The sequence below is a fragment of the Drosophila biarmipes genome, chromosome X, assembly GCF_025231255.1.
Source record: "Drosophila biarmipes strain raj3 chromosome X, RU_DBia_V1.1, whole genome shotgun sequence".
Lineage (NCBI taxonomy): Eukaryota > Metazoa > Arthropoda > Insecta > Diptera > Drosophilidae > Drosophila > Drosophila biarmipes.
Genome location: NC_066611.1, coordinates 23,949,299 through 23,974,235, shown reverse-complemented (window position 1 = coordinate 23,974,235; position 24,937 = coordinate 23,949,299). Strand labels below are relative to the sequence as shown.

The 24,937-nt window shown below is 42.2% G+C and overlaps 1 protein-coding gene across 3 annotated transcripts in view; it reads right to left on the bottom strand.

Moving 5' to 3' along the window:
- LOC108027610 (uncharacterized) overlaps positions 1 to 24,937 on the bottom strand; it is a 56,633-nt gene that overhangs the window by 17,175 nt on the left and 14,521 nt on the right. For all 3 annotated transcript variants that reach the window (XM_044093733.2, XM_044093732.2, XM_017099131.3), the window contains one exon: positions 9,204 to 10,324. In XM_044093733.2, the coding sequence (XP_043949668.1) occupies positions 9,204 to 10,184 (981 nt within the window). In that variant the 5' untranslated portion in view covers positions 10,185 to 10,324. The remainder of the gene's footprint in view (positions 1 to 9,203; positions 10,325 to 24,937) is intronic.

The following is a 24,937-nucleotide window of genomic DNA, read 5'->3' as shown; positions in this document are numbered from 1 at the left end:
CTTCGCTCCCGGTCTTTTGGTCATCGTAAATATGCAACTTTTTAATAATTTCATTCGGCCATCGCTCGTCGTTGCGCAAAATACTTATGTACTTATCATTTTATTTCCAAATGGTCCCACAATATATATCCTCCTTCCCCCGCAAAAGTTTTTCGCTTTAACCCTTGACTTTCACGCTGTTTTTTGCGTCCTCGGAGTCCCGTGGGGACCTCAAGTCGAGTCAAATAATTGTTGAAAAAATATTTGCTGCCTCGCTGCGGGTTGTGGCAATGTAAATAATCATTTTTTCCCTAACCGAAAAACTTTTCATACCCCGACTGCCATTGGCATCTATACATTCACATAGTTTTCGTGGCTTTTATGGAAACTCCTGCAGAGACAAGAAACAACTTCGGAGAGCAGGCAATTGCAGCCGCAATAAGAAAAAGGACTAGTAAATCAGAAGTGGAGAGGCCGAGACTCCTTTTAGCCAAGATGCGTGTTATTTTCTCATGGAAAGGGGAAGTGACTTCCGGCTTTATTCGAAAAGTTACTTCGACAAAAAAAGTGTTAAAACAATTAGTTTATTGGAAATAGGGATTTTAAGGGACACATTTATAAAAAAAATACTAGTTGGAGAGTGTTTTACAATTAAGAATTCTAAAATAATAATGAGTATATATTCCAATGAAAATAAGGTAAGAATGCTTAGTAAATGTAGATATGATAGTGGTGTATATATAGCGAGGCCAATTTTAGAGGTTAATAAAATACAACCAATCAACTCCACTATTATTAAGGCCAGCAATCAATAAATTTTTGGAAAAAAAGAGAGAGAGCCTTTGGGCCGACATTCGTGCTGTTATCCTGCCTTTCTTGGCCATTAAAAGTTTTTGTTTTGGCCAGCTTATAAATCATGCTTAAAACACAAGGACAAGGCCACTTTTTCGGGTGTGAATGGAGGGCAGCCAGGCTGTAAACTTGAAAAATGGGTCAAAGTTTTCTATGCATGCGAAAGGAAAACATCTCAAATACATTTTAAGCAGGGAAATAAAGCAGAAAAACGTTCTTACATTTTTCCTTTTAACGCCCCTCAAAATAATGCCCGAAAAAGTAAGCAAACTGTTGACAAGCCGCCGCATGAATTGTAATTTACATGTTTGGCAAGAAAGAAAGAGACAGCCGAGGGAGGTAAGAAAGAGAGGGACATAAGCCTGGTTGGGGCAATTGAATCAATCGCCAGGGGAAGTGCTAAGCGCCTTGAATCGCCCTCTTCGGAGAACCCCTCCCCAAGGTCTCCCAGGAGAGCAAACTTTTAAGGAAAAATTGACAATAATTTCTGTTAAATAATATAATGAAAATCTGAAAATTGGAAGGGGGAGCACAGCTGCTGGCACAAGAATTTCAATTGAAATTGATGGAATTATTATTTATGGATCAGGGTTGGGTATGAAAATATTGCAACATGTCCGCCATGCATGTGTGTAAATTCAAAATTATTGTCGAACTCAATTTGTTGTCATGGCAAATAAAAAAGATTGGAAAATTTGAATAGAAATGAACATTTTTCCTCGGATGGAAATAAAAATGTTACCTTTGTTGGCCTCGATTTTTGGCATTTCTACTTTGGCACACTAGAATATATTGGCCCACTTCGCCAGCTCTTGGCAGATGGTACAATTTACTGTGCTGCGGTATTGGCCATACTTACCTCGTAAACTGCGAGGAAAATACCTCATTTTGCGCTGTTCGCGATTTTAAAATTGTAATTTTCCGGCTTCTATGCTTTTGCATACTCCTATGAAACGCACTGTGTGTTTGCTCGTGCTTGGCAATTTTATTGGTAACCTCGTTCTTTCTGGCCCTCGCTGCCTTTGTTTTGATGCAACAGCAGCAGCAACTAATAAAATTGCGGTCTATTTAATGGCATGCCACTTATTGCCTCAAAATGGGGGGCGGCAATCCGGAGCCGAGGGCGTGGCGGCGGTTACTACTAAAAGCACAACCGCAAAAACCGAAACTAAACAGCAGAGCAACAATTCCAATGAGCAAAATTGCTCTGCGCCAAAATGGACATGAAATTAGTTTCTATTTCTGGCCAAAACTCCTGGAAAAGTCAGAGCGGGTGGAAAATGGCAAGAGGGAGCGGTGATAATAATACTATTACGCAATGTTGCCCAGATTGATGGGGGAAAAAGTGAAAAAGGTGCATTTAATAAAGAGAAAATCCCTTTTAAATATTCAAAATATTTATGCACTCATGCTTAGTTTTTCCTAATTTTATTACCCCAAATTATTGCTACACTGCTGCATTTGGCGTAATAAAAACACGAAACAAAGTGGGCCGTAAGGAAATTCCTTTGTGAGCTCCAAAAACCATATCATAGTCAGAAAAAATCAAACGGAATTCGTGTATACAGATGTTGAGCGCAAAGTGATGCTTAAATACTAGACAAATTGTGTGCAATGATTGTCATTAAATTCTTATTTTAAAAGCAAAAAATATGGAACAAAAGTTAAATAAGAAAACCTATGAGTTAAATTTTTGTTAGGAAAAACACATATCTACCCATAAAAACCTAATCAACGTACATATTTTAATTTACATTTTTTAAAGCATTTTTTAAAACATTTTTTTCCCCCAATGACATGAAAAATTATGAGAGGTTGCCATGTAAATCACTTGTAATCTAGTTTCTGTGCCACTCCTGTGGCCACATAACTCATACGCCCCGTTGCCGTGCTTTTCCACCTTTTTACTGCAGGTGGAAACCCCTTGCATTTATCTTGTTTTCCGTCGCCGACTTTTCCCTTTCCCCAAGCTGCCCGAGAGTATGCAGCGAAAATGAAAACGGCCCTTGGCCAAGTTAATTGGCTTTGCGGACGTTGGCAATTAATAAATGCAGAATATATACAGACGATCCGGGGAACGTGGAAAATTCATGTTGCACGCGGCGAACGCCTTTTACTTGTTGCCGCTTTTCGACGGGGAACTTTTTTGGTTCATTGTGGGCCGGTTCAGTTCGGTTTGGACTCTTTTGTTTGTTGATTTTGGCGGCTTAAAAGGGGCAAAGCCTGGGAAAATCAAAAAAAGGTCAGGAAAATGCAGCCAACAGGCGACAATTGCATTGGACTGACAGCGGCGGCGGCAACATTGACGTCACTTTCTTTGTTGTCACTGTCAACAAATTGGAAAAGCTTTTCCCCGCCCAATTCCCTTGCAACAAAAAAGAAACCAGCAAAAATATTAGTCTGCCGTGGTTGCTGTTGTTGCGTTAGCGCCACCGCAGCGAATTGGTCAATTTCAATCAATGGCCAAACTGCATTCACGGACTGCAAGTGCAACTGCAACACTAATACCAAACAATAGAAGCCGCATGCGGCGACCGCAGCGAGTTGCCAATGACAGACGGACATGGTTCAATGCAAAGAGAAACTGCCGAAAATATAAATTTAAATAGGCAAAAAACGAAATACGATTTAGAATATAGATAAAATAACGTAGCGAAAATATGGGCACTATGGAGAACCCATGGGCATAGATTATAAATATTCAATTTCCAAATAGTCGGCGGCGTGAATTTTAATATTTGCTTTTAAATTTCCCAAACGGAAGTAGATTGAAAGCGGTTCACTAACAAAATAATACAAAGGAATAGCAGCAAATAGCAACAAATGCATATTTATTCATATTCAAATGGTGGAAGACACATCAACCAATAAAAAGCCATGTTGAAGAACTGCCAAATCCATAGCAATCACCAGCTTTTTCCACGAAATTCAAGGGGACTTGGGTACCTTTCTGGCTCTTTTCTACTCAAAAGGTGCTCATACTCAAAAGGTACTAGGACACACTGCAGTAATAACTAAGCCCTCGAATTCGAAGCGCTGCTGGGAGCTTTCTCTGCTCCGATTGCGCAACTAATCCGGCTATATCTGTAAGCCGCGACCCTCCCTGCCGCTGCGGTTGCAGTTGCCACCTTAACCCTCGTGCTGCCACGGCACATTGATCTGGCATCTGGGAGCATGAGGAGCGACATGGGGCTCAGAGCGACTTTGGGAGACCCGCTTGACAGTTAGATAAGTTGCCAACTGGCAAATGCAACATGCAACACGGCAGATTAACCTGCAATCCAGAAGCACACGCCCCCTCCCCTGCTCCTTCCACCTCTCGGATTTGGATCCGTATCTCTGTATCTCCGCATCTCCGTCTGTCTATCCGCCCGTCTGCCTGTTTCGTGCTGCGCTCTGTGTCATAATTAAAAATTCAGCAAATTACACATGCAACGACTGCGATGACAGCGATGTAGTGGGGCTGTCGCCTTCTCACTCGAACCCATGAAGAAGCACACCCGCGGTTGCAGCGCTAGCAACTAAAACTGATTCGGACGCAAAAATAAATAATTTATATAACTTTTTGTAGGTCCCAAGTACTGAGAGTTTATAAGCTAACAAAGATTTTTAAAAATTAATTAAAATAATTATGATATTTTTTTTTATTTTTAGACAAATCTATACCTTATAGTATATATTTTATTTATATATATATATTTTATTTAACAGAATAAAACATCCTTAGATTATAACGTATGCAATTTTATATTTCGCTTTATTGTTTTTTCAAAAATCTTCAACATAAAGTTGAAGAGTTACTATAATTAATAGAAAGTAGAATCAATTCAGTTTGTAAACATCCTCAAAACAAGCATTTGCAGAGTAGGGATCCTTTTCGTATGATAGTTAAAAAGATAGCTCACAAGTATCTTGATGCCACATCCATGTCTGTATATCAACCCGTCTACCCATCTCTCTCGCTGTGCAACTCCGAAGAAGACGACCCCAATTCCGCACTTAACCGGCAAGCGGCAACCGAATGCCACAGCCAGCCCACTCGTGTGGCAGATGTCTCGCCGCAGCACCCAGAGTTGGAAATATATCCGTATGCCCCGAGATCCCCCGGCCAGGCGGAGATACACAGTACGCATGGTATGCAGATGCATCTGTATTCATGCCAGCCCATCAGGTTAATTAAGCCCACTCCCGGGACACAGCTCGGCATTAAGATTGCCCAAATGGAGCCGGCTCCTGCGGAATCGTATCAATACGGAAACCCGAGTTCCCAGAGACACCGCCTCCACTTTGCAGCCGAAGACGGGCCATAAAACTAAAAGTAAACTCGATGTGGGGCCTTTCGGGGCAAACTTTTTAATCAAATAATGCAACAGGCGGTGGGTTCAGGGGGTGGTGCTTTCGGTGGTGCTATCGTTGGTGCTGGGGACCTGGTCCAGATGGGGCATTAAGTGGTGTCCGAGTGTCCAAGTGTCCGAGTGTCCGAGTGTCCAAGTGTCCCAGTGTGTTTATGTTTGGCCCGGGCATTTGTGTGTGTGGTCTCATGGTCGCTGAAACCGGCTCGGTTGGTCGGAGAGCCCCTCGGCTTTTGGCCAGCCAGTTGGTCGCGCCAGGTTGCATTTTACCTGTCCACCTCCTCCAGCACCACCATGACCACCACCAGCACCACCCCGCCCGCCCAAAACACCCCCATCTGCAGCACCGATTTGCAGCTTTAACTTTGTCAGACAGTGCGACGACGCGGGCCAAAACAACTTAACTATGTGGCAACCACTATGGCAGTAACAACCACTGTACACAGGAAAAAACACTTGGCAACCAACAAAAATTTGAGTCGAGGTCTGCTAACGCATTTTTATTTTTGATATAAAAAGGAACGCCTAACGGACAGATTGTATTTATAAAGTGAACATAATTTTTGGGATATATTTCCTAAAGCCTTAAAGAAGGAATAAGGTAACTACGAATCGAAATCAAACGACCCTCGTTTTTTGCCCAGTGCACTAGCAACAGTGATTTCAATTATCCAAGTTGCAACAGACGACAACATTTGCAGCTGCGGCGGACAACGAATTTAACTCGGATTTTTGTTTTCAGCCAGTGCTCGGCTTTGCTTTTGTTTTCCAGCTGAAAGGTAAATTGATCTTAAGTGGCATAATTTTCAACGCAATGTTATGCCAAAACAAAGAAGAGAACAGAGACTGAGAGGCATTAAGTAAGACAGTCTTGGCAACAGCAATCAGAACGGCGACCGAACAAGCTCAACAGAACTGGTAAGTCAGCGGCAGGCACTGCGCTACAGGTATTGATAGTTAAATAAACTAAAAACCCAACTACCTGCAACAGAGGCTCCACAAACAGTTTTTGTCTTGCAAAAACACTCCTAACCATCTCTTAGACCTCGTTTGCCCCTAACTTTCCACTAATTGTGACTCATGCCGCCATGACTCATCTGTGTTCTGTGGTTTTGCTGGCCAGTGTGATCGATATTGCGCTACTTATCAAATGCCCAATGAGCTCGCAATGCCAAAACCAAGTGATTCTCGTGTCCCACTCCCCTTTCTCTGACTCTGTGATTTTTGCGATATATGGCTTACATATCTCTGTGTATGCATATATGGCCTGGTCTGTGGCCGTGTAATCGAAGACGATTTTCGCAATTCGATTGGCTTTTATGCTATGGAACAGCAACAAAAGCGGTGCGATTTTGCTCGTTTTTAGACCGCAACCTTGCAGGCCTATAAGGAGCACGCAGTGTATAAAGTGCAACTGACCGAAAAACCTCCAAAGTGTCCTCGGAAATGTCGCAGTCGTTGCTTCAACTCGTGATATGCGTCAAATTTAGCGGTTCAAGTTGGCTTCCAATCTAGTGCCCCCATTATCCCAACTTCTATTCCACCTCTATATAAGCACATATGTACACGTATTATGCTAATCTCCTGTTTATTTGCGCATTCTGGCAATCTGGGAAAGCAGCCTAATTAACACAGAGATTGCATGCATCTGTATTCAACATGCACCCAGCTTTCTCCAACAGTCTCAGCCCCTTTCTCCGCCCCTTTCCCCGTCTCATTGGGATCGTAGCAGAGTTTATCCAAGTGTTGACGTCGAGTGCCTATCGGCCCAAAAAATAAAAGCCAAGCGAGAGGTTAAAAAAGAAAAAGAATTGTGTATTAAATTTTTATAAAATCCCCGAAGAAAACACTTGAACACCCTAACTGCGCCATAATATATTCATTAATTTTATTTAAGTGCCAACCAATTTAAAGTAAAATAAATCCCATTAAATTTGTATAATTAGTACGGCCGTAAAACTGATTTTCGCAAGCGGCGGCAAAGCGAAAAAGTTGCAGCAGAAGAAGCGGAATATCTGTCCGACAATTAACCAACTTAAGTGTAATTACGAAATGTTCTTTTTCCCCGTTTCAGTTTCTACTTTTGTGGCAAGCCCCAGCCCCCTACAGGCGCTTTCCGCCATTTGGCGACTTTTGCGGTTCTCGACGGGCGGGAAAATGCGGGGAAATGTGCGGAAAAGCGGTGAAAAGCAAGCTGGCTGGCAGTTTTTGGAGCGGTGTAAAGTGCATCCACATCAGGGTTAAAACATTTCATTAGCGTAATTTGCTTTTTAACTGGGCCCAGACTCATTCGACCAAATTAGTCCTGCTAAATCCCAGGCGGTTTTCATTGGGAATATTTGAATGGTTTTGGAAAGATTTTATCCTTTCTTTTTTCGCCTTAGGTTCATTAGCAGATTATTATTTGCATTTTTTATTTATTGAAATGTAACGTGTTCCTGACCTTTATTTTTAGAATACTCCTTGCAATCTTATTTATATTCAATTTATTTCCCAGTTAAAATATATTCCTTGGTAATAATTTTACTTTTTCCTCTTACAATTATTTTAAAGATTATTATTTCCATATGTCATATTACCAAATTTATTTATAATTGTACATATGTTCCCCACCTGCATTTGGTTCATCATTCCCTCTTGCAATTTTTTAGCTTATTCCTTACATTTTTAATTTATAATTTAAATATATCTCCCCCATTTCCATTATCCTCGAGCAAATGAACAACTGTCCTTACTATCTGGACATCGTAGGTCCCTCCACCTGGTCGTCCTCTCGTAGGTTTCCTCATTCCCTTTGCGATCCCGTTTCATCCTTTAATTGAGAGGTTTTTGGCCGCTCCTCCGCTGCTTTCGCTCACACTTGCTGTTCATGAATTAATTTCATTATTAATTTACGAAATGTGTTTTAATCCAAAGGACTGCTCCTTCGCTCCTCCTGCCAGCGCGGGAAAGTGAAGGGAGAGCGACGTGAAAGGATCTTACATTTTATTTGTGCAGCATTTTAATTTTCTCGGCTTTAATGGGCCAAGACGGTTGCACAACGTCGGCGAATGGCTGGGAAAATCGGAGAGGTCCTGAGAGGGCCTGCATTTCCCGCAGCTGAAAATGAAATGAAAAGCTCGGCCCGACACAGGCCCAGACATTGACGGGCTTTGTCTCCGCCTGGGTGTTGTGCTTATGGACTGAGAGGATTGTTTTCCCGCCGTCTGCTTAACCCGCCCAGTGCCCTCGGGGCCCTAAGCCCCCGCTGACCAGCTTTCAAGTGCGCCAGGTGTGCGAGTAGCATCTTCTTCTTGGCCATTACCAACCTGGGCAGACGGCCGATGCGAAGTGCTGAGAGCGGAGGGCAGTTGCATTGCGAACGGCAGCAGCAGCAGCAGCAGCAGCAGCAGCAGCAGCTTGTGTTGCCCCTGCAACTGTGCAACATCGGCACACAGGCAACACCCACGCCACGGTAAACTCTTAAGCCGCCAAACAGAGAGTGCAGAAAAACAGGGAATACCTGAACAAAAACAGTGAGGAGGAGCACAAGCATCGATTGTTTAGGTTTCGGCCCCTGCCACACGGCTTGCGTGCTGTGAAGTTCTCATAACACATCCCAAGCAACCCAGTCTGCCCAAGCAACCCACTTTCTGTGTGAGAAAAAATACACGAAAATCAACAAGGCAAACGGTTTTCCTGCCAAGGCTTTTCTTCAGAGCTGTACAGTTGGTAAATTTGCTGCTTCTGCCAGAGACGACTCTATTACTACATTGTTCTAGCCTGACTATCTAGGAATATCTTATGGGTAAGCGTAGTTGACAGTTCTATAAGATGGAGGGTGACTTCTTCAAAACAGTATAAATACTTCTTTCCGTTGGGCAAATATATCTTATTTTTAGCTCCTTGCGTAGGTTGATCAGTCCTACATACAGATATCAAGAAGACCTTATCTTAAATTCCTTTTAAAATGGCTATGGGAAAACGCTTCATATTTGGTTATTAAATAAGGGAAATGTTTAGTTATCATTGCTTACTCACCAAGGGACTCCTGTTGATCACAGATTGTTGATGCTTCAGCTGCGGGGGCGTGGGGGGCAGGGGATTGCTGCCGTAGTCCGTGACCTGGTCCTCCGGGGCGATGCCAAAGATGAAGGGTCCACTGCCGGCGATGGGTGACGCAGTGCTCTCCGCGGCCGGACGACGCATGCAGAAGTCATCCTCGAAGCGCGAGGGATATAAGCTGGTGTGGCCCGAGCTATCCGGATAATATCGGGTGGGCGAGGAGGTGGATGTGGTGTGCGAGCTGCTGCAGTTGCTCGAACTGCTCGAGATGACCTGGTGGTGATGCTGACCCCCTCCGGCGGCGGTGGTGCTGGTGCTCCCCGGCATCATCACCAGTCCCGTCTGGCGGTCGAAGCAGAAGTCGCTCGACTGGGCCGTCGGCGAGGGAGGACTGCCATAGGGGTAGCCGATGTGCGGGCTCTGCAGGTGCTGGTTGTACTGCTGGGACAGCGCATCGAAGTCGTTGAAGCCGTGCAGTCCCTTGGCACTGTCCCGCTTCTGCTGCTGCACATAGGGCGAGATGTAGGTCCTTAGGGGTGGCAGTGGTGGCGGCAAGGGGAGGCTTTGCTGCTGGGGGATTGCCCCCGACTTGCTGGCCTTTTTGCCAACACTCATCACCGTCAGCTGGGGACGGCGATCGCCCAGAAGCGGCCTCTGGGAGTTGTTGTACGGGTGATTGCGCTGCATGCAGGTGTCCTCGTAGTCATCCTGATCCTGATCGTGGTCCTGATCCTGGTCCATCAGATAGGTGGCCTGCAGGTGCTCGTAATACTTGAGGCTCTTCATGTTCGCATTTGGGGGCGGCAGGGGTGGTGCTTGTTGCAAGTGTTGTGGCTGCAGTGTGGCAGCCAGAGGTTGCTGTTGCTGTAGCTGCTGCTCCTGATGCTGCTCCTGGTGGGCGTCCAGGACCTCGGGGCCTCCACCACCACCAAACAGCTTGGCCAATTTCACAGTCATCTCTCCCTGCTCCGCCTGCGTGCGCGTTGGCAAAACTTTTTCAATTAAGCTGTTGCCCAATGCCAAAAGACAATGACAGTTGGGTGGACGACGGACGAGACTCACACAAGTTTGACACACTTTTCCACCAGTTTGCGTAGCTGCAAGAGAAAAAGAGAAGGACCGTTTAATATATATACTCGCTAAAGAGTCCCACTTATTGGCAGTAAAAATCATATAGCATTCTCTTCGACTGCTTTGCATGTTTTGCCCAGCTGTCGGTGGAAACACTGCCTCCTTTGGGCGGGCAACCAGTAACGGAAACTGTAATGGGATATGTCAGCCGCAATTGCAACTCAGTCGCCAGAGCAACAGCCGTTGATGCCATTGTTGCAGCCACAACGGAAGCAAAAAGGAGGAGCTTGAGCAACTTAAGTTTCCATAAATACAGAAACAGGAACCACAAACAAGCAACACAACAGGAACCAAAGCTGCAAGAACCCTGTCGCCAGCAGAAATGGTCAAGCCAAACGAGGAACATGGAACGACCATTGCTTTACCAACAAAACACCTGAAAGATTTGGATATTTTACTGAATTCATTTTATTTTAAGAGAATTCCACCAAAAATTCATAAATAAATATGCAAATGTGGAGTAATCCAACATGAAAATGCGTTAGGATTTTGACCCTCTTAAATATGTGAACTACAATGCAAAGTATTAGAGAATTCAACCACGAACTCATAGATGTATCCCACTTGGAAATCGGGACCATATACCTGAACTTATCGATTTTATAAGTGCAGTTTTAGATATCCACTCTAAAAGCCACTGGAAATACTCGAATAACCGAACATGAAAATGAACTAAAACTTTGACCCTTTTAAAAGTGAAAAATTTTAAAGCAGAATATTAGAGAATTCAACCACGAATTAATAGAGGTATCCCACTTGAAAATCGGGATCATATAACTCAAGCTATGGATTGTAGAAGTGCATTTTTGGTCTCCCACTCTGGAAGCCATTGGAAATACGGAAAAAATCCAACATGAAAATGGGTTAAAATTTTGACCCTATTACAAATGAAACATTTAAATGCAGAATATTAGAGAATTCAACCACAAATTCATTGAGGTATCCCACTCGAAAATCGGTATCATATAACCCATGTTATGGATTTTAGAAGTGCAGTTTTGGGTTCCCATTCTGTAAATCATCAGAAATACGGGAAAAATCCAACATGAAAATAGGTTAAAATTTGAACCTCTCAAAAATGAAAAGTTTAAATGCAGCATTTTAGAGAATTCAACCACGAATTCATGGAGGTATCCCACTTGAAAATCGGGATCATATAACACAAGTTATGACTTGTAGAAGTGCAGTTTTGGGTTTCCAGTATGAAAGCCCCTGGAAATACTGAAAAATTCAACATGGAAATGGGTCAAAATTTTGACTCTTTTAAAAATGAAAAATTAAAACGCAGAATATTAGAGAATTCAACAACTAATTCATAGAGGTATCCCACTTGAAAATCGGGATCATATAACTCAAGCTATGGATTGTAGAAGTGCATTTTTGGTCTCCCACTCTGGAAGCCATTGGAAATACGGAAAAAATCCAACATGAAAATGGGTTAAAATTTTGACCCTCTTATAAATGAAACATTTAAATGCAGAATATTAGAGAATTCAACCACAAATTCATTAAGGTATCCCACTCGAAAATCGGGATCACACAACTCAAGTTATGGATTGTAGAAGTGCAGTTTTGGGCTCCCACTCTGGAAGCCATTGGAAATCCCGGAAAAAATCCAACATAAAAATGGGTTAAAATTTTGACCCTCTTAAAAATGAAACATTTAAATGCAGAATATTAGAGAATTCAACCACAAATTCATTGAGGTATCCCACTTGAAAATCGGGATCATATAACTCAAATTATCCATTGTAGAAGTGCAGTTTTGGGCTCCCAGTATGAAAGCCCCTGGAAATACGGAAAAAATCCAACATGAAAGTGGGTTAAAATTTCGACCCTTCTAAAAATGAAACATTTAAATGCAGAATATTAGAGAATTCAACCACAAATTCATTGAGGTATCCCACTCGAAAATCGGGATCATACAACTCAAGTTATGGATTGTAGAAGTGCAGTTTTGGGTTTCCAATGTAAAAGCCACTGAATATACTGGAATAATCGAACATGAAAATAAACTAAAATTTTGACGCTCTTAAAAATGAAAAATTTAAATGCAGAATATTAGAGAATTCAACCGCAAATGAACAAAAAACTGAAATATCAACAATACATACATTAAGAGCGGAATCTGCACCTTTGGCACTTCAACCAGCAACAATTACGTCACCAACGACCAAAGTGCAGCATCAGAAGCTTATATTCCACATATTGAACAGCAATAAATCTGTCAATTCCACTTATTGGAAGTGCGCAAAGCCTTGCTTTTTTTAGACCCACTTCATTTCCCTTCTGCTGAAGACATTTGCATAAAGTTAGAAATGAAAGTTTTTAAAAATAATAATGAAAACAGGAAAACCAGGAGCGGAAGCGGAGAAACAGAGCAGCCGCAGCAGGAAAGTAAGGACCCACACAGCAACTGTCAATTAAACGCTTCCCCCATTGACGTCATAATAAAACGTCATAAAAAACAAAGAGGCGGACAAAAAGCTATCAAAAGAAATGGCTGAAGAATGCACAATATAGCGGGGGTAACAAAAAGAAAATAAAGCTGAAATGATTCACCCGCTGTTATTTTCCAGCTTTTCTCTCAGGTACTCCTTCTATTTTTATTTTACCACTGCTGCCACGCTGCGGTCTTTGCATGGAGCATTTTGACTGCATAAATGACAAAGCAGAGTGCGACTTTTCCACAGAGGGTCGCACATCAGCTAACGAACGTCAGAAAAACAGTAGACCAAAGGAAAAACTATAAAAAGGATAAGAAAAAACACCTCAAATTGTATAAAAGAAAATTAATACTATTCACGATCGTTGCGAATAGCCAAGAGGTTTAATGGAAGAGGCAAGGAAACTTTAAGGAGGTTGACCAAAAGGTGCAAGAAAAGTTATGGCATTAGTTGGATTGTTTAGGTAAGGTCGAAAAACAACCTGTTGCTTTGAATCCTGGGATACTCATTCGTGAATTTGTTTGGAGGCCCAGACCTATGTCGTTTCATCCTACCAATACCCCCAATTGTTTCCACTTGTATTTGCCTACCACCATTCCGCCTGTTCGTGTCATAAAGTTGACTTTTTTGTATCTCCAGCGAGTGGTTTCCCGGTTTCCCGGTTTCCCGGCTTCTCGGCCCTTGGTTGGCATGGTCGAGTGCATCTTTCGCTCGCCAATTTCCACGGCTGCCTCCTCGATTCCCCGCTCGCCATCCTCCAGGCCCGCTGTTGATGCCATATCATTTTTAATTTTGTAGCCAACTCATATGCCCCGAACCCTCGGCAAACGAGCATGTTGTACGTGGTGCTTGTCAAACAAATGCTACAACAGCAGCAACATGGCAAACATACAGCAGGAATAATAATAAAAAACAGAGCACAGAACACATAACACATAACGAAACAGAGACTAAATTGAAACTGCAGCAGAAAGCAGGCATAATAAAAAAGTAGGTGTTGCGAAGTGGAAGAGGTTAATACCCTACACACTCCATGGCCAAAATGGCAGACTTGTTTTTAATGAATGTATTAGTATATTATTTTGAAGGTGATAATAAGCAAAAGGTTAACTTTACTTAGAAAAGTAGAACAAACATGTAGGAATTTAATAACAGTTTCAATTGCATTCAAAGGAAGTGGCGAAAGGAAGCAACAGCTTGCTCTTTCTTTGGCTAAAAAACCTTAAAAAGCAAAAAGTCCTAAAGGTATAACATTAATATAAATTACGTTTTGCAACACTGTGCACTTTGGAATTGGCAAGAATTGGCATGGAAAGTGTCATGGAGGAAAAGCAACAACGGAGAAAGATACAAAAAGAGGAAAAAATCAACAGACACAACGTCGGGTGAAAAAACGCTGTCCAGTCTCCAGTCTCGTCGACTGCCGTTGATTGTGTGGCGCAAATGTTAATGAGACAAAAAGATGTCAAGGATAAAAAGGGCAGAGGGTGGGGGAAATTAAGAGGAGTATCTGCAGGATGACTAAAAGGAGACAGACGTCGAAAAAGTGCCATTGAAAGCTGACTTTTTAACGGGTCGCCAACCAACCCGTTTGCGATGATCTCTTCTGGCAAATAAGCCGTGCTCTCCAGAACCCCCACCTCATCACCCTCCTCTTTAAGTCCCACCCACTTGGGCGTCAGCCAATAATTGCCTTGGCCAGATAAAATGGGCTTTTCCTGCTAAGTAAGGTGTTTGTATCTAAATGAATCTATATTGATATCTACATCAATATCTCTGTGAATCGATGTACCAATATATATATATGAATATGCATTTGAACAACTATATGAGATATTCATATATATATATATATATGCATATCATTTAGAATATCTATTTTAATATCAATATGGACATCTACATAAATATCTATATCAATATTTTTATGAATATCTATATGATTATGCAAATGAATATCTAAATGAGCATCTTCCTGAATATATAAGTGAATATCTATATGAATACAAATATGAATATGAATATATATATGAAGATCTATTTCAATATCAATATGAACATCTACATAAATATCTTATGTCTATGAATATCTAAGTGAGTATCTTTCTGAATATTTATGTGCATGTCTATATCAATATCTATATCAATATCTATATCAATATCTATATCAATATCTATATGAATATCTATATCAATATCTATATCAATATCTATATCAATATCTATATCAATATCTATATCAATATCTATATCTATATCAATATCTATATCAATATCTATATGAATATCTATATCAGTATCATTATTAATATCAATACCTTTTTCGTTATCTATATCAGAATGAATACTTAAATTGTATGTATGGTTCATGCATAATGGTTTTAAACTGCATTTTTAAGTGCTTATTGTTCAATTAGCCGTTCTGAGGAGCTGAATAAGATATCGCCTGCCAGTTGCCTGGACTGGATAATCACTTAGGTGATTGGCTGCCCATCTCCCTTGGAGCCGACCTTCTCCTTCGTCACTTTGTTGCACATAATTCGATAAACTTTCCGCTTTGTGGAGCTGCAGGGAAACTAAGAGATGAAGTGGAAGCCCCGGCTACCGCTCATCTCACTCTTCTTCTGCTCCTTCTTTAGGCCCTGACCCTGGCAATTGGCATACTTTTTCCCCACTCTGCGACCTTTTTTCCCCGCAGCCAACGAAACTTTCCTTGCAAATTCTTTGACCAGTTCGAGCTGCTGTTTCTGCTGCCCCTTTTCCTCTGCCTTTGTTGCTGTCTCATGTGGCAGAGACGTGACAGGAAATGGCCAACAAAACAAAGGGGGCAAAAGGGGGTAGGGAGGCCGAGAGGCACGTCTTAGTCAGTCAAGTGCAGTGCAATGAGTAAGTTGCCGCAGCAAATTAGCCTCGTAAATTAGCAGCGCGCACAAGAATATGCAACAAATCAGTGGCAGGGGAAAGGGCTGGCTGAAAAGAGGAAAGTCAAGTTAATGGAAATGATAGAATAAATAGATTGAATAAATTTAAAAAGTTAAAACATGAAAGTGTGCAAATTCCAGACGTTACTTAAGTTGAGTTACATTTATAGTTCCCAACCTTTGATTATCACAACTCCCCACTGAGTTTCCCGCTAGCCATATCATTAGGCCGCTTTCCATGCACTCGGCAATCTGACGAATGAAACTGAATCTGCCAACACTGCAGAGAGTGCACTCTCCGTAATGCGTCTGCCGATGGGCTTTAATTTGTATTCATTGTTATTATGGTCCCCGAGTACACACAGAATCCGAATGAACGATGAATACTTAATGAGGGCAATGCGCAAAAATGAGCCCCTTTCAAACGGCAATCGAGAAACTCGAATATGATTTTCAGCTTAATTATTTTGTAATAATAAATGGAGGGGCTGGCAGTCGTAATCTACTTTTTGGGTGGCCCTGCATTATGGATGGAAACTATTTTGTGGTAATTGCAGGTCGAACATGTGCGTATCTTCATCTGAGATTTGGACCTCCATCTCTGCGTTTGTAGCTTTGCAGGTGTAAAATTCGAACAAATAAATCTGGGAACCAAACCGGTTCCATGCCCCGCATCCCCTCGAGAACAATTGAGCGGTTTGAGAGCAGGTAAGCGCTGCGAGAAACCCCTACAAATTATGAGATACACTGCGAGCAGAGCCCCAGGCGCAGTATCTATTGGATACAAAAAACAATAGAGCAGCGCAGCCAGCGGATCTTCACTGGATTTATGTGGGTTTTTCTTTTGTACCCGGCAAATTGATTTGGTTCTCGGCCAGCAGCTGCTTTTTTGCCTGCTCTACACCACCTCTACTCCCTGCCCAGGCGTCTGTTCCATTTGACTTTCTGAGCGTGTGAAACGTTTGTATATTCTTCTAATTTTTGCAGGTGCTGCTCTGTGTGCTGCCACAATTAAATGTCACTGCGGCAAGAGTACAAGTATCTGGCAGATACAGAACAGCTTCTTGGCTGGCTGGAAGAGAAGAGGTAGGAAACGGAAAGGAAAAGCAAAAGGGTGTAGAAAATATTATCGCATCACGCGCATCTACAAAATGATTTCACACAGCAACCAGCCGACATTAACTTGCTCTTTCATTATCGGCACATCATTACGGGGGCCAGAGTCTCCGCTCCGCCGGCGTTGTCGTCACATTGTCGACCGACAACGACTACGTTTATTTATTTTGCCCTTTAACTATTTGGGCAGACACATCCACAACAGCCGCGGCAACGACAAGCGAAGCAACCACGACCACCGCCAGCGGCCTTCTTTTTGTGGCCCCTCTCCACGGTTTTACCGGCTGCAGATGCACCTTGATTAAATTCCAGGAACTGAAAAATCTCTTAGTCGCAGACATGGACGGACGCTTGTTGATATTTACCCAATGATCAAGGGGGTGAACGGAGCGCGGGGCGGGGCGGGGCGGGGCTGATGGACCCCCTCCGGACCGGCTCCATTAATGATGCAGCAAATGCTCTTCTTCTGCCTCGCTTCTCCCCCTCTTAGTTTTCCAAAAGCCGAGCCCAATCAGCTACTTCAACTCCGAAAATGCTGCAAAATGTGAAGGGAATTTTCCCTGTTGTTTAGCCAAAAAGCAGCCTAAAATCAGCAAAAAGCAAGTAATAACCCATGCTACATACTGAATGCAAAATACTCTGAGAACAAGCTCTGTAAATTCTTTTAAGCATTAGCAATATTCCTAAAAATAATATATGTGTATGTATTAAAATGTATTAATCTCTGCTTTTTCCATCATTTTCATCAAATATTATAATGTAATCTTTTCGTTTTTCAACTTATCCGTAGTAGCAAACAGTTTCGTAAGACCATTTTTCTGTTTCTTATTACGATCCCACCATAGCCACTCCGTAAGCCAACTGTTTCGACCTCTTCATCGGGCCCAAAGAAGAGCTGGCTCGGCTTCTTCGCTTGTTCCTCCTCGAGTCTTCCACTTTGCGGTTGGATTTTCGATTTTCCAGCTGGCATTTCTACACAATTGAGGGGGCGGCACTCGGGCAGGAGGAGCCCCAGCCCCGGCTCAAGCGCTTCCATCTCGAGTGGATGGGCTGCTGGGCTGCTGGGCTGCCGAGCTTCAGAGATTGCCTTTGTTGTTGGCCTCGGGCTGCTGGCATTTACCCGCAGTGCCTGTCAAACTGTGGACCCATAGACAATGTCCAGGAACCGCAGCCCGAAGAACCCGAGTCGCTGCTGCCGCTGTGCTTGCCCTAATGATTTTACATTTTTTACATAAACAAGCCGGTCCCCAACCACCAGCTGTCTTTTCTTTTATTTTCCCTATATTTTTCCTGATTTTTCCTTTTTTTCTGTTTTGCTGGCGGCGGCAAATGCAACTCACGGAAAGCATTCAAAAGCAATTAAGCGCTTTCTTCGCAGCCAAAGAGCGCGAAAGAGATGGCCTCAGAGGGTGGGAAAGAGAAGGGCGCACACATGAGTTGAAAATGTAATATCATCAATCAAAAAAATAAAAAAAGAAAAAAGTACCGAGGCAGAGACAGCAGAAAAATTAAGCAGGGAGGGGAGAGCCAAAAGAAAAGCCTTGCCCAAGTTAAAAACTGGAAATTCTCTTCTACACCGAAAGTTTAAATGATCTGGAAAATATTTCCAAAGCAAGCTGATTTATCAGATAGGTTTCAAACATTCTGCCGACTATCCTTCCGTACGATTTCGTATATCTATATCTATACCTTTTATTAGACTATTTTTAACCTAAAAAAATTGTGTGGATAGTAGCTTCAATAATAAGACTTCACTTTAATAAGCTTATTAAATAAAAGATTAAATAAAATATAAATAGGGATATTTCATGATATAATTTCAAATATTTGCAAATAATTTTACAACTAATCTTCATCTTTTAATTGATTAAAATTGCCTTTACTTGCTAAACAGTTTTTTTGCCGTGTACCGATGCGGCACGAAGCCAGCTCACGAAACGGCGGCAACAACAAATTTAGCTTGATTATGCCAACCGGCAACAACTGCAACACAAGCAACCACAACGAATTTTTTCCCCGTTCTTTATTTTTTATCATCGCATATATTGAAAAATGCTTCAAACTAAAAGCCAAGCGCTGTAATCATATTTAACTTTGCCTCGGTTGTGCCTCATCTTCTGCAGCAGCAGCAGCAGCAGCAGCAGCAGCAGCAGCAGCAGCCGCAGCCTGGTCTCTCCTTCACCTGATTTTGGTTGCTGTTGCTGCTGTTGCCGCTGAGTTGTTTCGTGTTGCTGCCGTCGCTGATGTTGCTGCTGTTCGTGTTGCTGTTGCTGCCGCTGCCAAACCTCAGAGCCAGCCGCAACAGGTAATTGATGCCGCTTGCGCGTTGCAAGAACTTTAATCAATTTTTCAGATATTTTTCTTTCGTTTCGTTGGCTTGCTGCCTCTTGTTCCAGCAAGTTGCTCGTCTGCCTTTCTACGGGTGATGTTGCTCGTGCATCGGCGGTGTGTTTGTGTGTGCTGCAAGTGGCCATGACAACCGAAAACGGCAACCGAAATGGCCAACACAAGCTGCCCCCCGCGGAAAGGGGTCTGGGCGGGGAGTGAACCCAAATGACTGGGAATTCGGCCAGGTAAGCCAGGTAAGTGCGCCCCAGAGCGGCCAGTGGCCAAGTGGCAAGTGGCCATCATGACCGGGCCACATTGCCGCACATATATATGTATCTCGGCTGGGGCAGCAACAAATTTCTGCAAATTACTGTGAGGCAACCGAAGATACGAGGTTCCCAGATCAGATAGCCCAACACGAAAGGGCCCAAGTATGCGCAGGGCTTAATAACACTTTCAAACATGGGGCCAAGTTATGTTTTATACGCTGTTCTAAGAATCATTATCGTTAAACGAAGAAGATGCAGGATAAGCAGACCCTTCAAACCTGTTGGGAAGGACTAAAATAGTAATATCTAACTATAACTAATACCCAAAATGCAAAATATGGGCAATATTCTAAAAATTATGATTAAATCATAATGATGCTAACTTAAAAATAGGCAGTGGTTTAAAAATAATAAAAAAGCTAAAGTTATTGTAATCAAAAATCAAACTGCTTGATAAGCAGTGAATATGATATGTAATAATGCAATATTTCGATTTCATCGCCCTACTTCCCCGACAAAAACAGAGCCCATTGCATTCACTGGTTTCCCTTGATTCTCGATTGCCACCGAATCAGAGCCCATAAATATGTATATCCGATTTCCCCGATGGGTGGGTGGGTGTTTGGTGGTGATTCGCGGAACTGGGGAGCACTTCATACAGAGCCAGCGACAAGTTGCCGCCGTTTACTTAACTTTCACAATTTCGATTTCCACATTTCCGTGGCTCCTCTCCATTCTCCCGGCGCATCATCTATGGGTAGTAGGTGCCCATGGAGACCCCGACGCGATCCCCTCGCCGCCGCCCCTGCGGTCGGCTGTCTACTCAATCACGGCGCAAAGCACTTCTGAGTCATAAAACCGAGCCAGACTGCGATTGTGTGGCTGGCAACTTTATGCAGCGCCACTCGGAGCACCTCGAGGATTGGGGTTCGAGGAGGGTGCCACGGGTCGCGGGGCCCACCGTAGAGTGAAGCGATAAAAATGACACATGGAGCTCAACCGCACTCCACTCCACCGCACTGCGAAGGCAAATGGCACACAGCGAATGGCAAATGGCGAGGAGAGAGCCCTGTGGCAAGTGACACTCGTGGGGGCAGATACATGGCCCAAAAGGAGTTGGCTTGGCCGCAGCCGATCGAGCCTGTCTCGAGGAGCCGTATCTTTCAGTTACTTCGCACAGCACCCCCGCAAGCGGCGAAGATTTCTCCTATTTTATGACGAAATGTGTGCTTCGTATTTTTTGAGTCAGCCACTCAAATTCAGAGATTAGAAATATGCATTTTCTGTATTAAACTTGAAAATATTATTGTTATATATATTATATATAAAAGTATTGATTTATTTATTCTTTAAACAAGTGTTCAGAAGGCTAAATATTGTTACTATTATTATAGACTACAATGTTTAAATAGTTTCTGAAATCTGTATATGAAAGTAAAGAAATATTAGTATTATATATTTTTAAAGTCAGTCATTATTAAAAAAAATGTAATACACAATATTTTCAAATTTTCAAATGCAAAACTTCAAAGCGAAATATAATGCCAATTTTGGGTGCTTTAATTAATGCTCCTTTTCTATTACCCCGTAATCTTAATTTCACTTAATTTCAATATTATATAGAACCAAAAGCAAACCTTTTTCACAGCCTAAGAAGTAAATATTTTGAAAGACAGCCCAAACAGGTTTTCGAAAGCAATTACAGCAGGCAATTAAAAATCGCCTGCGCTGCAACAAAAACCATTTCGTTTTTTGGCCCGCAGACAATCGGGCTTGCATAACCGGGAAACACTTTCTGGTCTCGTTTTTGGCTTTTTATGGCTTTGTTTATATACCAATATATATATTTATATATCTTTTGTTTGCCTCAGAGCCCGAAAAGCGACGGCGACAAGTTGACACAATCGTGGACAACCTTTTTCGCACACAAGCCAATTAACTGGGGCAGTGCCAGTCGAGAAAAAACGGGCAAATAATTATGGAAAAACAAATTTTAGCGTGCAATTGCACTCGCAACAGCGGCCAAGTCGACAGCCGAAAACCGAAAACTTAACAAGCCAACCTTGGCGTTTTATGCCCTTTAATGGGGATTTTTAACTCATACCTACCTCACGCGGTGGCTTCACCTTGAGATACCTTTACGTGGAGAGTTGGAGGTGGAGCCCATAGTAGGGCAGCTCTTTTGGATCGTGGACAAGGCGCAGCCTTGGAATAAAATCGGCGAGGTCTCTCACAAGTGATACAAAGTCGAAAAGGCGACTGCTCTGTAACTAAAGACGCAACTGGCTGAAAGGAAAAGCCTCAATTGAAAGCCAGTAATCCAAAGCCCCTTAAACAAACAACTTCGTTAATCAATCAAAAGAAACAGCAGACCAAAGCCATTGCCCGAAAACGGGGAAACAAACAAACCGAGCATAAAACCGAAAAACGAGAAAATAATTAAACCAGAAACACCTACGGAACCTGTGCACTTAAAACATTAATTTCTCCCCCCAAAAAGGCCATCGAAAGTATGCTGGGCGAGATTCTCACCATCTTATGAATTCCATGGCTTGAACTTGGCGACACACAAATAAAAACACCCAAAAACACAGCAAACACGAGTAAGCAAAGATGAAGACCCAGGGGAAGCTGGCTCCTGGCGTCAGGCCATAAAAAGGTAAAACAAACAAAGCAGGCTAACAAACATCAGCAACAACGGCGTTGTATTCATGATGCACTCAAAAAACAAAAGCTGGGGAAGGGACCAGTTCTCAGAAGGTAACGAACGAAGAGAAAAGGGGGCCTTACTTACCCTCGCAAGTTTATCGAAAGTCAATTGGGCGTAAACCCCGATAATGAATCAGTTTCGCGAACGAAGGCGAAGGCTGATGAATAGGCCAGGCACTGGCCGTTCCCTGCGAATAAGTCCGAAGCTATTCCAAATTTATTTACCCGGGAATATTGTATTTACCAGCTAGCTTTGTCTGTAATTTTCTAAGAATTTTTGTAGTACACGTTGCACACAACAAAATAAACAAAATCTTAACTTAGATTCTCAACTAATAGTTGGATTTCAGCTCAGTTCTACCGAAACCACTAAAAGTAACTGCTATCGATGGTACAAAATAACCCTTAGTAAGTATTATTGTTATAAAAATCGTACGCTATAAATACGCGTAGGTAATATAACACTCCCTAATTCTATTTCGAGAACCCACCTAACATTTAGCTTTAACTTGCAGACAAGCTAACCCTCCCTGTTCCACGATAAGCGACACTTTACACACACTTGAAACTCCCAGGGACTTAATTAATGAATTAATTGTCAGGCGCTCTGCTTAATTGAAAGCCCGTTCAGGCGCGAGCGTCAAAAACTATAATTAATATTATATGGTGGGCTGTCGGCGAAAGGTTAACTTGAAAACCGTTTAATTGCCGTGGGCGAATGGCAATTGAGGCGCCAAACAGAAGCCAAACGAAAATCTCTCTTGGCAATTTGTCGTCTCTTCAATTCGGGTCACACGGAAATGAAAGCCAAGTTAGCAGACAAACAGACAAACAGACAGACAGACAAACAGCATTTAAATGTCAAATCAGGCCCAAAAAAAACCCCATGAAAACTCAGAAAATGGCGAATGGGTGGGCGCCAATAACACTGGCAGGAAATCAGTGAATTTAATATAAAGAATGGTTGTTTCCAAGAACTCTAAGAAATGTATGATTTTAAGGTGTTTTTACAGCTTACAAGAAAGAATCTTCCATTCAAGTGTATCAAATGTTATAATTAAATTAAATACAAAAAAATTAAAACCAATTTCTCATAAAAATCCAAGCTTAAGTATCCGCAAAAGATGAAACTCATGTCGAAAAATATTTAAATATAAGTATAAAATCTTTGGATTTACGTTTTTCCGTGTAAGATAATCCTAATCCTGAAAATCTACTTAGTGGAGAGCTCTCAGAACTCTGAATTTATGCCCCAATTAACTGGTACATTTCATGGCATTCCGATTTACAAAGCCGAATTGGCCTTTTTCACCTTTCAATCCTTGGGGCCATGTGCATATGCAACACATACATGTAACACTTATATAACGCACTTGGTTTCTTTAAATCAAATTAAATTCGTTGTCCCAGCAATTAAATGCATGCAAAGTTAATTGAGAGAGAAGCAGCGGCAGCTGACTTCAAATGATTGCTGCTGCACTTGCAATGTTCATTGCTGCTGTTGCTTTTGCTGTTGCGTGCTTTTTATACTTCGCATTGCTTGGCATGTTTCTTGTGGGCCAGCAAACAAAAAACGCTGTAGTGGTCGGCCTCGACTCCCAGACACCCGCCACTCAGCTGGTGGGAGTGCGAGGGAGATGCAGATGTGCATGCTGCAAATCTGCTGATTCCCAGATTGCACACCTTGTTCTCTAGTACTAATTTCAAGCCACTTCTTGCAGTAGATGGGTACTGATAAGTAGAACAAAATCCCTTTAGCACTAGACAGGTGTTATCTTTATGGACGTTTTTGGTCGTTAGATGTATGGCCTAGTATACCCCTTACTCCACGACCAATGGGTGTACAAGCTCAAAGGCACTCACACAACGATATATGCACAAACAACATATAAAACCATGTCGGCATATGGGTTTCTGGAGGGGGGAATGCACACTTAATTGCCACCGACGTCTTGGGAGTTCACTGTATTAACTACTCGAGACACACATAAATTGTTTTCACTGTGCCAGAGGTAATTTCTAGCTTTGTTGATTGTTCTCTCCCGAGGAAAAACTCTTGAAGAAGTGCTGCAGGTTCGTGGGCTTTTCCTTTGAGGCGAGGCATATGCAAAACACCGTTAAACGGATTTTAATTACAACAATGTGGGAAAGCCATTAAAAACAAAGAAATAAGAAGAAAAAATAGCTGAGAAACAAGAATTAAAATAATCAGAAAGGCAAACGCAAGCTAAGCCAAAACGCAAACAAAGCCGGGCGAAAAACAGTGGAAAAATAAAAATATATATCAACGAGTATGTATGGCGTGTCTGCATATAAAGCGAACAACAATGAGCGCAATTTAACAAATAATAATTAAGGAAAATTACCGAGATGCAAAGAGAAAACGACCATGTTGTTTGATATTTTCATTGAAATTTCATTACGGCCAACAAAGGCGGAGTTAAGCTTTAAGGCTTTATGAATTAATCCGAGGGAAATGTAGAAAACCCCTAAAAACATTAACTGTTTTTAAATTAAACTTGTGAGAGACTAGTACACAAAATATACTGCTCTACGTTTTGTAACCTAACGATAAATCCCTCCCAGTCAAATCTCCCCGAGGGCACTTACATCACACCTCCCATATTTTTTTGCCTTTTCCCCAGCCAGTTGCCGCCTTTAACTTGGCCAATTCATTTGGTCTCAGCCATTAACCAAATACAAGAAACCCCCTGCCTACTTCACCCCTTTCCCATTAAAATCAACTAACAGAAAGACTGGGGCCACTTCTTCTTTTATTTCTCATTAGT